This window comes from Notechis scutatus, chromosome 4, assembly GCF_049901735.1.
Source record: "Notechis scutatus isolate UNSWTSFEM ecotype Mainland chromosome 4, rNotScu1.2, whole genome shotgun sequence".
Classification (NCBI taxonomy): domain Eukaryota; kingdom Metazoa; phylum Chordata; class Lepidosauria; order Squamata; family Elapidae; genus Notechis; species Notechis scutatus.
The window spans coordinates 96340342-96354303 of NC_142012.1; the positions used below are offsets into that span (position 1 = coordinate 96340342).

Genomic DNA, 13962 nt, shown 5'->3' on the forward strand with positions numbered 1-13962 from the left:
GCAGGGGAAGGATACTGTAAAATCTCCATTCCACTAACCTGCTTTCCAGCTCTGTTCCCCTGTGCAGGCAGGGGTGGGATGCTACCGGTTCTGCCCGGTTCTAAAGAACCAGTAGCTCTGAAGATCAGCAGACACCGAACCAGTTCAGTGTCTGCTGCTGTTTGGTCCATCCGCCCGCCCAGGCTCTTACCTGTCCTTTATTTTCTGCTTTTTCAACCTCAGCTGCTTTGCGCGGCACAGCTGAGGTTGAAAAAGCAGGAAAAAAAGAGGCTTTTCAACCCACACGCAGTGCTTTTCACCTGTCCGGGTGGCACAGGTGATGTTTTTTTTTTACACACGTGCGTAGCAAAACGTAGTCACTGAACCGGTAGTAACACTGGTTGAATCCCACGCCTGTGTGCAGGGCAACAAAAGAAGGCCCAGCCAATCAGCTGGGACTCAGGAGGCAGAGAATAGATGGGGGCGGGGCCAGTCAGAGGCGGCATTTGCCAGTTCTCCGAACTGCTCAAAATTTCCGCTACCGGTTCTCCAGAACTGGTTCTAATGCTAATATATAACTACAGGTAGTTCTCGACTTACAATCACAATTGAGCCCAACATTTCTGTGGCTAAGCAAGACAGTTGTTCAGTGAGTTTTGCTCCATTTTACAACTTTCCTTGCCACAGCTGTTAAGTGAATCCCTGCAGTTGTTAAAGTTAGTGATATGGTTGTGAAGTGAATTTGGCTTTCCCGTTGACTTTGCTAGTCAGAAGGTGGTAAAAGGGGATTGTGTGACTCCAGGACACTGCAACGGTCATGAATATGAGTCAGTTGCCAAGCATCTGAATTTTGGTTGCATGACTATGGGAGTACTGCAAAAGTTGCAAGTGTGAAAAATGGTCGTAAATCACTTTTTTTCAGTGCCGTTGTAACTTCAAACAGTCACTAAATGAACTTTTGTAAGTCGGGGACTACCTGTAATCCTCAGATGGTTATTGAGCAGTAGTATGGGGAGGCAGGGAAGGTGGAAAGCCAAGATGACAGCTTTCATCAAAGAGTCAAGGCTGCCATCATTATTTTTTAAACCCTCCCAGATGTTGGGATCTGGTCCTTTATGTTACTTTCTAAAAGGCCTGGAACGATTTGATGGGGAAGAGGCATGCAGAGAAAATTATTGTACAGTTAAAGTTACCTTGCAGTTATGTTGACTATGATAAAGAATACAAGGTAATGTAGAAAGCCAATTGCTAAATTCATTATTATTTATTTTGTACCTATTTATACTATTTAATACATACGTGCACTTAATGAGAACCAAAAAAGGGACGCAGTGGCTTAGTGGCCAAGACGCTGAGCTTGCTGATCAGAAAGGTCGGCAGTTTGATGGTTCGAATCCCTAGCATTGCATAATGGAGTGAGCTCCCGTTACTTGTCCCAGCTTCTGCCAACCTAGCAGTTCAAAAGCATGTTAAAAATGCAAGTAGAAAAATAAGGGCCACTTTGGTGGGAAGGTAACAGCGTTCTGTGTGCCTTTGGCATTTAGTCATGCTGGCCACATGACCATGGAGACGTCTTCGGACAGCGTTAGCTCTTCAGTTTTGTAATGGAGATGAGCACTGCCCCCTAGAGCCAGAAACGACTAGCACATATGTGCGAGAGGAACCTTTACCTTTAATAAGAACCAAAACTTTCTGGATTTTACTTATATACAGTATATCTTTCACATTAAATCTCTCTCTCTCTCTCTCTCTCTCTCTCTCTCTCTCTCTCTCTCTTTCTTTTTTACATTACTGGAAACACAGTATACATACCAGTCAGTTCTTTTGATTAATACCTGCAAGGAATCATTCAGAAGCATCAGGGCTTTTTAAAAAATTTAAAATCCATCCCGTTTCCTGCCACAAAGAAAAATCAATTTGTCTAGGCTTATTCGAGCTTCCGCATTATGTAAGATACACTGATGTTTTATTGAACTCAGCACCATTTACTGCTTAATTACAATGACCTTCCACTGTCATTGTTCATTTAGTTGGAAAGCTTTGAAACATTTTATCCTTTCAATCCAGGTGAACCTTATAGTCCAATAAAAATGGTATCCGTTAGGCTCATCAAAGCCGATATAAAATGCATCATTATGAACTACCTCACTCTCTCCAGCTGCCCTTGAATAGGAGAGAGTCTAGGCAAAAATAAAAGATATTTGTAGAAGGGAAAGACATGTAACAGAATAACGGAAAAACAGAGTTGGAAAGATCTTAGAAGTCTTCTAGTCCAGGGGTCTCCAACCTTGGCAACTTTAAGACTTGTGGACTTCAACTCCCAGAATTCCTCAGCCAACAAAGCTGAGGAATTCTGGGAGTTGAAGTCCACAAGTCTTAAAGTTGCCAAGGTTGGACACCCCTGTTCTAGTCCAATGCCCAGAACTAGCAGGAAATCCTATGCCAGGGATGTCAAACATGATTTCATTGAGGGCTGCATCAGGATTGTGTTTGACCTTGAAGGCACCGGGGGGGGGCATGGCCAGCTTAATGTCATTCATGTCGGGGGTGCCTGTGGTGGCCCGAGCATTCTGCCAGCGAAAATGGGCTCCCGATCTCCGTTTTCAGCTGCAATGACTTCTACAACCCTCTGCCAGAGAAAATGGAGCTCACAAGGGCTGCACATGGCCTTCCCAAGCTCCATTTTTGGCTGCGATAAACCTCTTGCAACCCTTTGCCAGCAAAAATGGAGCTCATGAGGGTCGCACGCGGCCATCCCAAGCTCCATTTTCGGTGTCAGAGGCACTGTGGGCTGGTCCTTTGCTGTTTCCAGGGTAGCCCCACAGGCCAGATCCAGCCTGTGGGCCTTGAGTTTCACACCCCTGCCCTATGCCATTTCAGTTGCTATATGAGGCAGTCAGTAAGTGTGGGCTATCTGTACATATATAGCATTGGATGATATTGGCATTGCTTATTAAAAATGCTGGAACTTGTTGAAGAAAAGGCATAACAGTTCTGTGTGTATCAATCACTGCAGATGATCACTAGTCAGCAAACACCAGTCAATATTGCACATTGCTGTAGATAACGTAGGAGTTGTAGATAGGACTGACAAACTAGGCTAGAAAAATCCAGATGACCACTAGATGGCCAGAAAAAGATCTTTGCTGCCAACTAGTGGGCATCTGAATGTTTGCATCCCAGTCTGATATTGTAATGATTTACTTCCTTTACTGATTAGCCAAGAAGGGCCAAATCCATGCGTTCTGTTTTAAAAGCACACTTAGGAAACAATGTTTTGGTGTGAATATTATTGTAGACTAAAATTATGCATAAAGGATTGTGTCAATCTCCTCCGTTCTGGTAAAAATAGTTTTCTTTCTGAATTTTTCTCCAGGATATATTGCTAACACAGCTGCCACTGTCGCAGCTACCCAGCTAAAGCAAGCAGTGAATCTAGGACACGATTTGGGAACCTACACAGCTTATGAAGCTTATCCAGCCTTTGCGGTAGCTACTCGTAATGATGGTTATGGAGCCTTTTAAATATATATATATAATATCTATATATTTAAATATATATTTACATGTACGTGCTTATGGTACATACCTCCAGCTTTATTTAAATATCTCTTTTTTTATTTCTTAAGCTGTGACTGGAATAGGAGCTATTCCAGGTTAATTATAAGTCACCCTTAATTATTCTCAATTAATGGTAAGGCATAATTCGATATGGCAAGAATTCTTTGCTTTAGTTTAGCAAGGTAAACAGTGATTGACAATGTTGTACTTTTTTAAAAAGTGGGGGGAAATTATCATAACTAGAAAGGAAAGAAAACTTTTTCAGAGGGCATGTCTGTCTCTCTGTGTGCATTTATATGTATCCTTGATGGCAATTTTCAACAATTACCACTTTCAATAATACTTTGAGTAGTATTATTGAAAGTAATAGCTTGTAATAGCTTCATAACTTCAAAGGTCTTTACACTTTTAGGAGTGGAAAGATCTTTGAAGTGATGAAGCTATTACATTTCTGCTTTTCTTGTCCTAAAACATTTTGTACGGCTACAAAATCGGAATAGCCGGATTGCCACAACTCTAGGAGAACATGGTAGAAAATATATGAATGCATTTACTGCCAGTGTTAGGTTGGTCTTGGGCAAGATGTCCCATATAGTGAAGATAGGGACACACAAACACACAAACACACTTTCAGGCACTTCTTTAATTGTTTCTTTCCATTTTCCTCTCCTAGAACCATTTTTCTCTTATTTCTCATTCAGTATAATGCACGTGCATATGTACTGGTAAAAGAGTAGTACATTTTTACTAAAAGAGCACCCCTTGCAAAAAATGAATTCAATTTCCTTTATCCATGTACTGCAATTAGCCCTCTTCTATAATTTGCCTTTTTAAAGAAATATATTATGTGCAAAAACATAGTTAAGGTCACTTGAAGTTTGACTCTTAGCAGTTAATCTAACTTCTGTTGATAAAACTGTGCTTGTAGCCATCTGCATTTGTCACAACCAATAACAAAGAGTACAGTCCTATACATATCTTCGCAGATATTCATCCTATTTAATTCAAAAAGGCATGCTCAATATCAATGCATTGAAATTAGGGTTTTTAAGTGCAATTAACTTTGAGTTGGGTTGGTACCACTCTTGATTAGCAAATTATAAGTTCTCACCTAAAAATAAGCTGGGGTGAATTCAGTTGGACCTATTTCTAAGTAGACATATCTAAAAAACGGTTGTAGTGGTAAATTCAGCCATTACAAAGTATAGTTTTCTGTCTGAGTTTTGAAACTATTTTTTTAAAATCTAAAAATAATGTTTCTGCCATTATCTTAAAACAAAAAAATATCTGAGCTTACACTATGACAACAGAACTGAAGACAAATTAATTCTAAGTATTCATAATTATATTTTGGACTAAACCAAAAAAATATTTTGGAATCATAGTTTGAAATTTCTAAGGAGGTGACACAAGTACATTTTTATTCCAAAGCAAATCCCAAGTAGTCAGTTATAGTTACTAGAAAGGAATTATATCAAATTTCCATTTAGATTGCCATTACAAATTATCTTTTGGTTCAATTTTGGAGTATGTGTTTCATTTTAATATTATAGTAAAACCAGATGAAAATATTTCATCAACTAAACTGCATATCTGATATAAAATAGTTCTATTTTCAATCTCATTTAGCTACCGGTAGTTTATTTGCATATGGATTTCAAGGAAAGTAAAAATTTCTGTATTCCTCAGAGAAAACCAAAGCAGATCTGAAAAAATACCAATACATATGAAATTAAGGTTGAATTTTGATGTGAATTATAACAAACATGATTCATACATACAACCAACACTTTTCCAAATTTAATACCTAATTTGGCTCTTTTTTCTTTGTTCATAAAATATATTCATGAAAAGTTGCAGATTATAAAAGTTTATCCCTTTCTGATGTTATTGCGAATCATATGAGAATAGAACTTGATGGGTTCTTAGCAACTCTGCTATGTCAAAGTGATTTTTCTAATCAAAGCTCCAGCAATCCTCTTTATTGCTTGTTTGGCACATATTCCCAAGTTCTTGGCTCATTTCAGTTTCTCTTCTTGTAAATGATTCTTCTTTATGATTGAGTTTGAAGAGTATCTCTCTCCCTTCCAGATGTGTGGGTTACAACTATTATCAAGCTGATTGGGGAATCTGAACTTGTATCTTGACCTTCTCAAATCAAAGGTCAACATTAACAACTACTGATACAGTTTTTTAGTTTAGGCTAGGGATATCCAACTTTAACAACTTTAAGACTTGTGGACTTCAACTCCCAGAATTCTCCAACCAGCATGGCTGGCTGAGGAACTCTGGGAATTGAAGTCGACGGGTCTTAAAGTTGCCAAGGTTGAACACCTCTGGTTTAGGCTGTTTACTATTGGACAATAGCTTTAATTAAAATGGACCACGAGATAACTAGCTATTGTGAATATTCATTTAATGTGGGTGACGAACCATCGCAGGTGCCTGTTCTAAGTGTGACGATGCCAAAAGGATGAAATGTGTATCATGACATTGCAACACATTTCATAATTGCTTTGCAACATCTCATGCAAATAGATAAGGATGGGCATATCACAATATTATAATGACCATTTCATTACTAGCACACCACTACCAAGACATAACACCCCAGTCAGCATCTTGTAATGAGATCTGGTCTTCAGGTTCCTGTTGTCTCTTTATTGTAAAATACTGTCATTCTAGCCAATAGGGTTCAAAAGAGCTTTTATTGTCCTTCAGTAGAAGAACACAAGAACTGAGAATTTAACTGGCTTTCAAATACATCCAGTTTCTGAGCCAGAAGCATACTAGTAGAGAACGAATGGCATGAAAAGCACAGTATGCTGTGCTAGCTCATTTGATTTCGTATTGTCTGCATTTATAGACTGTGATTCTCGGAGGTGTCACTACCTGGTTATGGCCAGGAATTGAAAAGCACAAACTTTCCTGTTCCTACATCTCTACGAGCGCTTTATTCAAGAGATGGCAGGATTCCCTACATCTAACTGTGTCAGAGTACATTTTAATCAGGAGGAGCTTCTGTCACACTCCAAAGAAAATAAGGACTGCTGCCTGCAGTGTATTTTGATGGCTTGCAACTGTTAAGGCCACAAAACAAAATCATTTTGCAATTAAAAAGACATTGTCTTAGCCACAACATGGGACAATTTTAAAATGCCCCATTTCCTAACTACAGAGAATCTGTTAGATATACTGATCATACTGAGCAAATCAAGTCTTGGAAGACTTCAGTTATTTGAATTTATTCCCACAGGAATATGAAGCCCATTATAGAAATTTTTCTAGTATAAATTTCACAAATAAGCTTATGAATCAGTGGAGGAATGGCCAATAAAACATGAGTCATGCTAGGACATACTAGACTGATGTGGGAAAAAGAAGTTCCATTCATCTAGCATGCTTCTTTGCTACACAGGCAGTCCTTGAGTTATGACCTTGAGTTAAGTGAAACATTTGTTAAGTGAGTTTTGCCCCATTTTACGACCTTTCTTGCAACAGTTGCTATGTGAATCATTGCAGTTATTAAGTTAGTAACCCAGTTGTTAAGTGAATCTGGCTTCCTCATTAACTTTGCTCATGAGAAGTTTGCAACAGCTGATCATATGACCCCAGGACAATACAACCGTCATAAATATGAGCCAATTGCCAAGCATCTGAATTTTGATCATGTGACCAATGGGGATGCTGCAATGGTCCTAAGTGTGGAAAAATGGTAATAAGTCACTTTTTTCACTTTTTTTGAATGGTCACTAAACAAATTGTTGTAAGTCAAGGACTACCGGCACTCATCTGCTACAATCTTCAATCTGCTCTTGTCCAGATATCTTCTGATTATAAAACCCAAATTTTCCAGGCTGGCTTATCTGGATCCCTTCTCAGCTTGACATTATATCTGCAATTGACTTTTTTAAAATGTATGCACAGGTAACCTTTAGATATTGCATACAAGAGCTCAATATAAACAAAAGGGAGGGAAAGATAAATGACAGGTCTTCAGCAATTCCTAAATACAGTAAATAACCCAATAAATATTGCATTTAGAAGTAAGCCTTTCATTTGTAATGGAATAAAGGGAATGTTGTGCAGTGTAGAGCAGTGGTCGTTAACCAGTGGGCCGGGGACCACTGATGGTCCATGAGAAAATTTTGGTGGTCCTCAGAGAAATGTCACCCCCAAAGCAATTAATATAGGCTGCATGGGAACACAAGGCTGCGCCATCCACATGGCCCACAGGAACACAAGGCTTGCATTGAGCACAGCATGAGGTAGTGAGGGGAGGGAGGAAAGAGTGGAGGGGGGAACTTGCCCCACTCGCCCCACCCGCCTCGCCTGGCCACCGGGCTGCTTCTTTCCGCTTCTTTCTTCTTCTGCTTTTGGCTGCGCACAAGGAAAGCAGCAAAAGTCTTTTTTTCTCTCCCCCAAACTCCACCAGAAATGAATCTTTGGGACATGCAAGGCCTCCTGCTCCAAGAGGCTGCGCCGGCATGACAAGTCTCGCAAAGACTCATTTCTGGCACAGTTTGGGGGAGAGAAAGAAAGACTTCTGCTGCTTCTGCTGCTTTCCTTGCATGAAGCCAAAAGTCTCTCTCTCTCTCTTTCCCCCTGAAAACGGAGCTGGAGACGGTAATTTGGGGAAATTTTCCTGCAGACTCTTTTTAGGGATTTTCCCAGGGTATCTGGTCCACGGGATTTAAAATTATGAGTTTGGTGGTCCCTGAGGTCCAAAAGGTTGGCAACCCCTCGCATAAAGTATAAAGATATATTTTAGAACCAAAATGTAAGCAATGGTGAAGTTCTTGCAAGTGATGTGATATCTCTCTCTCAATACGTATTCTTGGTGCAAGCAGAAATTGGCCTCAAATATATGACTGCCATTGGTTGTATTATCAGTGTTATCCCAGTGCTGCAAAAATTACGGCTTACTGGTTCCTTGTTCATGCTTTAAAAATATGCTCACTCAATGTGCATGACTATGCTTAGTTGCATTGATTAAATTTAATGATTTAACATTCCTTTTCTGGTTCCTGGTTCCAATGTGGAAAAATCTGTGATTTTAAATTTGCACAATAGACAACAGAGGGACAAATGTTCAATATGACACCAATATGCTGAATGGCTTCAACTGCATATTTTATTTTGCTTTAATCTTGCTCTCAAGGCAACCTTGAGCTATGATGGTGCAGTGGTGAGAATGCAGTGCTGCAGGCTAATTCTGCTGACTGCCAGGAGTTTAGTCCACACTGGCTCAAAGCTGACTCAGCCTTCCATTCTTCCAAGATCGGGAAAATGAGGATTCAGATTGTTGGGGACAATATGCTGACTCTGTAAACCGCTTAAGAGCCTTGGTGGCGCAGTGGTTAGAGTGCTGTACTGCAGGCCACTTCTGCTGACTATCGGCTGCCTGCAATTTGGCAGTCAAATTCCACCAGGCTCAAGATTGACTCAAGCCTTCCATCCTTCCGAGGTGGGTAAAATGAGGACCCAGATTGTTGGGGACAATATGCTGACTCTGTAAAACCGCTTAGAGGGGCTGGAAAGCTGTATATAAGTTTAAGTGCTATTGCTGTTGCTTAAAGAGGACTATAAAGCACTGTGAAGCGGTATATAAGTCTAAGTACTATTGTAAGTGCTAGTGCTCTCTCTTATCAGTTCTTAACATGTCAACTTTTCAAGTCATGCCAATGCTGCCCTTGCAAATGACAATGGTTTTTGTAGCTCTCAGATAACAGGGTTCTTTTTTTAAAAAAAACCAGTCCATGGTTTAGAGACCTTTTATCCCCAAAAAGGAAGAGTACCAGTGATGTATTTCAGATCTTAACCTTTCCTATATTGGTATGAGACATTATGAGCATGACAAAATGGTCATGATCATAATGACTCGTGCCTGACAAAACTGTCTAACCTGGTTGGTGATTCATCAATGGTAGGTTGCCATTTTGTCTCCACATGTGTTTGTGGTATGGAGCATTTATAACGGTCTGAAGAACATTTTCCCCCGCTATTACAACACATCAGTGTATGGACAAAATGCAATGTGGATCAATGTCAAAGTTGTTTTAAATCAGTCTTACTAATTATACACTTACCAAGGCTTCCAAGGATTACTGAATTCTCATATCTGATGTGTAAACATGAAATAGTTTTATTGAATTAAAATTGCTTCTTACTTCTGTGAACTATATCAGTTTCCCCATGCACATTATTTATATGGAGTAAGATAAAGCTGATACCAACAACATAGAAACAGTATTAAAAAGTGTACATGTAAAAGCACTTATATTTTCATATTTGTATTACAGTCTTTGTATAGAACTATAACACTGTAAAACGATACATAATTACTTTGATTTGACATAACAAGTTGTTTTAAAAACAGTTCACAACTTACATGTTGAAGTGTAAATAATTAAGAAAAAAAACCTGGTCAAATTACAGTCTATTACTTTTTTGTTTATCAAATGGATTTTAAGAAATGATTAAACATTCTTATGTAGAAGTGTTAAACTCTTTTATACTGTGTGATTAGAATGATATTTCAGTATTATCATCCTTGATGCTCTTCCTATAGATGGATCAATCAAACTATATCTGGTCCATGACAATTTCTTGTATATTAAGTATTATTTCATTCTCATAAATTTTGTGTTCCAGTCTACATTTGTTAAATCTAGCCATGCATTCACACACACCCATTTCTTTAACCCATGCATTTAGAACACAAAATTATATAACCTATCTTTTTTCTGTATACACATTTTGCCAGTTTGTGCATATTTTGTTCACAGGTTTTCTTAATTTATACGTTTTAATCAGGGGTAGGATTCAAATTTTTAACAACCAGTCCTGTGGGCGTGGCTTAGTTGGTGGGCATGGCTTGGTGGTCATGTGACTGGCTGGGCGTGGTCAACTCAACATCACTCACATCGAGGCATGCATCTCTTCACCTGGCCTCTCATGACTGTGGGGATGCTGCAACAGTCATAAGTGTGAAAAATAGTCATAAGTCACTTTTTTCAGTGCCATTGTAACTTTGAATGGTCAGTCCACACAAGCAAAGTACCAGCAAAGGAGGGGAAAAAAACCCCAAAGATGTTCCAGAGACAGGAAATCTAGTCCTGCCAAGAATGTAATAAGGGTTAACGGAGAGGCAGTTTCTGTAAGCAACACCAGAATGTTTCCTTCCTGCCTTCCTTACAGGATTAGGCCAATAATTTCTTCTAACAACCAGTTCTCCAAACTGCTTAGAATGTTAACAAGCGGTTCTAGCAAATAGGTGCGAACCTGTAGAATCCCAACCCTGGTTTTAATGCAATTTTCAACAGGTCCATACTGCAAGATTTGGAAAGGATACAAACTATAGAATAAGAAGTTCTGATCTGCATATTCTGACATTATTGTGTTGGCTTATTTAAATCAAATCCTTCGTCTCTCTAACCTCCACCATATTTAATCTGTAGCATCAAACTTTAGCATTTAGTGTTGTCTCTTCTACTTCCATGGAAACCATTTGTTCATCTGCATATAAACTAGGATTTCTTTTCTGACACTTGAAACCATGCCAGCCAACATTTGACAGAGGAAAACAGGAATTCTTATTTATTAATAATGTACTCATCTTAGATCAAAGATCACAACCAAGCTTTGTTCTTTCTCCATTATTACCTAGTGCTAAAGAGATTCTGGCTACTTAGGTTGAATTCATTTTACAGTAGTCTATTCCATTTTGGCTTTTAAAACACATATGCTACTAAAATGTCTTCTTTATAAACATAAAAAAGAGAAAGGAAGCATACTTTTTGGAAGGCTTAATACAGAATTAATTTAGATCTCACTTGCTAGAGCAGAGCTGCCATTTTAAAATATTTGAATTTCCAATAGAATCTTAATACATAAACAAAGGGTGCCTGTATAGAAAATGTTTTATCTGATACATGCCTTTAAACTGTTCTTGTTCATTTGATTTAGGTTAGAGCAGCGACCCTTGACAAAAATGGTCCAGATATAGCCACATATTCTCAGTGGAAAAATGCATAGCATTTTCTGACGTAAGTTGGAAAAGAGAAGCTTTGGAGGCTGGATTATGATTCTTTCTGATCAGAGTGGGCAGCATTTCAATTCTGGCTGAATTCAGTTTTGCATCCCTAGTTCATATGAATTAGTCCTGGTCTTCAACCTTCAGTCCTACCAAGAAACTAGATTTTGTATTTCATAGATTGATATACCTAAAATTGAATTATAAGCCAATCAAATCTCCCTAGCTTGGAAACCTCATGGAAAAATACATATAGTGGTAACATTTAAGCCTTATAGTCCACAGGGATGAAAACATGGTTACCGTATTAATATATAGTGCCTACACAACTCCACAATCTGGTGCATAAAAATCCAGGAGATCTCTAGTCCAGTTAAGCTTTCATGTGGTGCTTCAAGAGAAGAGCTTGTTGCACAAAGAACTCCAAACAGTGAAAGCCTTCACATGAAACACAAGAGCTACTTCACAAAATTATTTAACTACAAAAAGGTGTGGTATTTTTTTTGCATCACTTGCTTGAACCAAGTATCAATACCTTTTAGTAGTTTAAATGGTCTCCTAAAGCAGAACTTTAGTAGGTCCAATATTTCATGGGAAAGTTATTACTGTATGGAGTCCTTTGTGCAAATGGCTCTTCTCTTGAATGACCACATGAAACTGTTGGGTGACCAGTATCAGTTGGGATCAGAAAAGAGTGTATTGTCTTTTCAACCCCAGTTAGCCTTGTCTGCTGTATTCTACTGTGGTCTCACTAGAAAACAAAACATAGCAATCCTGTATAGTGCTGTATCAAAACTGCACAATGGTATTAAACCACACCTCTAGCAGTACTGTGTTTTATTTCAGTGCAAGGCTGGACTAGAGTTACAGTAGATTGATTAGATAAATTCTTTCCCTGCCTCTTGAATAGTGCATGTAAGAATTTGGAAGTTGGCATTTGTTCTTGTTAGAAATTCTGTTTATATAAAGCACCACACAGTGCAAAAAAAGTACAGTCACCATGTGCTTTACTGCTCAACTATTTAACTGTAACAGGAAACAAGAACTCTACTCAGAACAAAAGAGCACATGGAGTATATACCATGGATCCAAACTGCCATTTGCTGGCTCAATAGTGCTGTAGTTGTTGAATAGAAATACATTCCAACAATGAATCCCAACTGTTCTATATGAAAAGGGAAGGGAAGGGAAGGGAAAGGAAGGAGAGGGGAGTGTCAGGCTATGGGCCTGACAGGGAGGGGAGGGGAGGGAAGGGAAGGGAGACAAAATTCTAAATAAATGCTACTTCTGACTCACCTCTCCTCATGGCTCTACATTCTTTTATTTTTTTATCTTTGCTTATCTTGGACCATGACAAAATGTATCGGATGCGTGTTAAAGAGACTAGAGTTGGCAGACTCCTGCATCCAAACCCGCTTCATTCCTGCGGCAATGTTGTGGCTAGGGAGGGGGGTGTTTTATCTGCCAGTTGATCACATGTTGAAGATGAAGTGTAGCAAATACAGAGGAATTGTTCACTGAGCTTTCTGAATACAGTACCCATTCTATATGGGTATAGTCTGGAAGCACCATTTCACTGTGAGTGGGACCAAAAGGACAGCAAGGATTGGCAATGAGGACAGCCCATTTTATTCTGGTATAATTTTTTGCCACTTCAAAAAGATGGGATAACTGTTAATTCAGCAGTATGGAAAGGGTCTAAAATATAACCCTTTAACAAATAGCATGGGATAGTTAGGTAAGCAGCAGCCCATACCTCCTATATATGATAACTTTCTGCCAAACCTTTGAAAAGCCTAGTTTAGCATGAAAGCAAGTTGGATCAAATTGGGATTTCATAGAATCATGGAAATGATCTCAGAGGTCTTCAAGTCCAACCCGCCTTATACCATCCCAGTCAAATGGTTGTCCAGGGTATTTTTGAAAATGTCCACAACCTCAGGAGGTAAGCGATTCCATTGATGAATTGCTCTCACTGTCAGAAAGTTTCTCCTTACTTTTAAGGTTGGATCTCTGACAAACTTCTACCCATTATTTCTTGTCTTGCCATCTGGTGCTGTAGAGAATAGGTCAATCAATCCCTTCTTTAAAAGGCTACCATTTAGCTTGGTTTTGACCTGTACATTCCCTTCATGTTGTATTCAACTTTAAATGCCAAGGAGCATGATTCACTTTAGACTTTGTAATATAAAAACAATCTTAACAGCCTCTGCTTACCATCAAGGCTTCTTCAAAGCATGAGAAAATTGTGTTAGAATTCTACCCAGCTCTGACCTCTTATGAAGCTGAAGTACAAGAAACCTCTCTTAATATACTGTTTGGCTTTTCATGAACAACCAAATAACCTAACTGTGGTGTTTTCTAAGGTTTTTTTTTCCCCCCCGCAA

The 13962-nt window shown here is 38.9% G+C and overlaps 1 protein-coding gene across 3 annotated transcripts in view; it reads left to right on the forward strand.

The window, feature by feature from the left end:
• A1CF (APOBEC1 complementation factor) overlaps positions 1-10039 on the forward strand; it is a 54756-nt gene extending 44717 nt beyond the window's left edge. For all 3 annotated transcript variants that reach the window (XM_087964137.1, XM_087964138.1, XM_087964139.1), the window contains one exon: positions 3356-10039. In XM_087964137.1, coding sequence (XP_087820263.1) covers positions 3356-3504 — 149 coding nt within the window. In that variant the 3' untranslated portion in view covers positions 3505-10039. The remainder of the gene's footprint in view (positions 1-3355) is intronic.
• Positions 10040-13962: the final 3923 nt, after the last annotated feature.